General features: G+C 30.3%; 1 protein-coding gene across 1 annotated transcript in view; it reads right to left on the bottom strand.

Annotated features, from left to right (window-relative positions):
• LOC112211639 (carbonyl reductase [NADPH] 3) overlaps positions 1-2,228 on the bottom strand; it is a 21,677-nt gene that overhangs the window by 17,958 nt on the left and 1,491 nt on the right. Inside the window, exons 4-5 of the mRNA XM_067050893.1 lie at positions 1,708-1,946; positions 1,214-1,428 (exon numbers count right to left, since the gene is read on the bottom strand). Coding sequence (XP_066906994.1) covers positions 1,214-1,428; positions 1,708-1,946 — 454 coding nt within the window. The remainder of the gene's footprint in view (positions 1-1,213; positions 1,429-1,707; positions 1,947-2,228) is intronic.

Raw genomic sequence — 2,228 nt, 5'->3', positions numbered from 1 at the left:
GGGTGCACCTTGAATACTTCAATATTTACTTTTTAATAGCATTGACTGTATCCATTGTATAGCACAGGTAAAAAATGAGCCAATTTCTGAAAGAAAATATTACACTTTTTTTTTTTACTAAGAACTCAAAAATGTGTGCAAAACACAGTAATTACATGGTTCTTTGAGGATTATTGTATCTGAATAAACATGCCAAGAGACTGGATGGCCATAAATATTTTTTATATTCATTAGATCAGGTTATGATGAAAACTTTGTTGTTTATTTTTAAAAAAATAAATGAAAAAAAAGTTAAAAGAGTCAATATCAAAAAATAGCTGTAAGTTGTACACCTTATTGCATAATAGTACAAGAGCCCAGGGGAAGAAAAAAGGTAGTTATTTCACCCTAATTTTTGTTGTGGTTCAGGGGGGGTTTTATAACAAAAGACAAAGAGTAGTGTTTGTCTAATGGATGCCAACAGCAAACAGACTTCAAACAAAGAAAACATGGTTGTCTCAATGTTGAAAGCAATGTTTCCATCAACAGTGATGCTTTATTCTTGATTATATTTATAAATTGTTTAGGTTAAAAACAAACAATTTTTACCATAAATCAAATGATAAAACTTATTTTCTACAACATTTTTTTATTACTTTAATGAAAACTATGTATAGTTACTGGTCAAAATTAGGTCTGCCGACCATTTTTAACCTTTGAAACAAGGTTTATTCCACCTAACTGTAGTTGGTAGATTTATCAATTTTTACTGGTAACTATACTAAGTTCCATTAAAGTAATAAAAAATAGGGATGAAATAACTGTTTGTTTTCTTTTTTTTCCAACAGGCACTTGGACTATTGGTGCATCTAAATTTCACTTCAACACTAATGTGCTAAAAAATTTTTTTTTAAATAATTGTTTTATTCAGATAGTTTTCAATTATTTTTGTATTTCTTAACCGCAACTTCTAATTCCCATATGATCAATCATCTATTCACAATATGTACGGTAATTTCTGCAATGAACTGAAAATATAGCTGTTATGCTTTGATAATGACATATGAAAATAAATACTTTTTTTTTTCTTGTATTCAACTGGGTTACTTTGTGATGACCCTACTAGTTTGAGGCAGTTTGTAAGGGAGCTCCAGTAGAGAAAGTAACCCCAGTGTATGATACTATCTTGGAAATATGTTCTATTCAAAATAAAAAATATTCAAAAAACTATAACCTTGTTCAACAGTGAGTGGTCCAAGATGATTTGTCATGTCGGTAGCAACATAGCCTGGGTGGATATGGTTAACAACAATATCTTCTCGAGCGTCCTCCAAGAACTCCCGTTGCTGAATCCTTGTTAATGCACTTACTCCAACTTTAGACACTGAATAAGGGCAGTAAAAAGTATTTGGCCAGCCAGCTTCGACATGTGTTCCAGCTTTTGCTGCTCTATACAATAAAAAAAAAATCTTAGAGCAATTATAATTTTTTAAATAATGATACAGCCCAGGGTGGTAAAGTTTTGGAGGTAGGAAATTATCAAGTTTCGTTCCAGAAAATTATAAAGTTCTGTGTCAGGTTTTCTTGTGTAAAATATTAATCAGTCCAATATCATATTAAATAAATTTTTATAAATATACCATACTATTATAAAATAAAAAAATATGGATATCATCCATAACAACCAAAATAATATAAATAAACTAAAGATGAATATAACCAACTTACGAAACAAACTCTTTCATTAGACTAGTCAGATCGTTTAATGTCAGATTAGGATCTCCTAATTTCTTCTTTAATTGGTCGCCAGGCACATGTTGCAAAAATCCTGCTGCACTAGATATGTTAACAACACGAGCATGTGGCCGCAGCAGCGGAAACAGATTTGAACAAACATTAATCAAATCAAAGAAATTTACTCTTAAGGTTACCGCAGCTTGTTGCCCAAATGGCTCCGTTGCTTCTTGCTAAAAGTAAAGTAAAATTAAGATTAATCTATGATTGAAAAAATAAATTATATTATATATAATCAAACATTAGAAATAAATTAAATAATGAGGTTTATAGTTAACCGTAGATATAATGTGAGAAGATGCTCAGGGGTTGCAGTCTGTAGAAATAAACACCAATATGTGTATTTTATTTGTGCTGACATTTCAGCCTAAATTTTATGCCTTCATCAGGGCTAAAAAACATAATGAGATTACAACCATGTATAAAAGCTAAAAAACAGAAACAGTATAATAAGA

Source organism: Halyomorpha halys, unplaced genomic scaffold (assembly GCF_000696795.3).
Source record: "Halyomorpha halys isolate HHAL.00 unplaced genomic scaffold, Hhal_1.1 Scaffold112.1, whole genome shotgun sequence".
In the NCBI taxonomy this organism is placed as follows: domain Eukaryota; kingdom Metazoa; phylum Arthropoda; class Insecta; order Hemiptera; family Pentatomidae; genus Halyomorpha; species Halyomorpha halys.
This window is presented reverse-complemented; position numbering and strand designations above follow the sequence as displayed.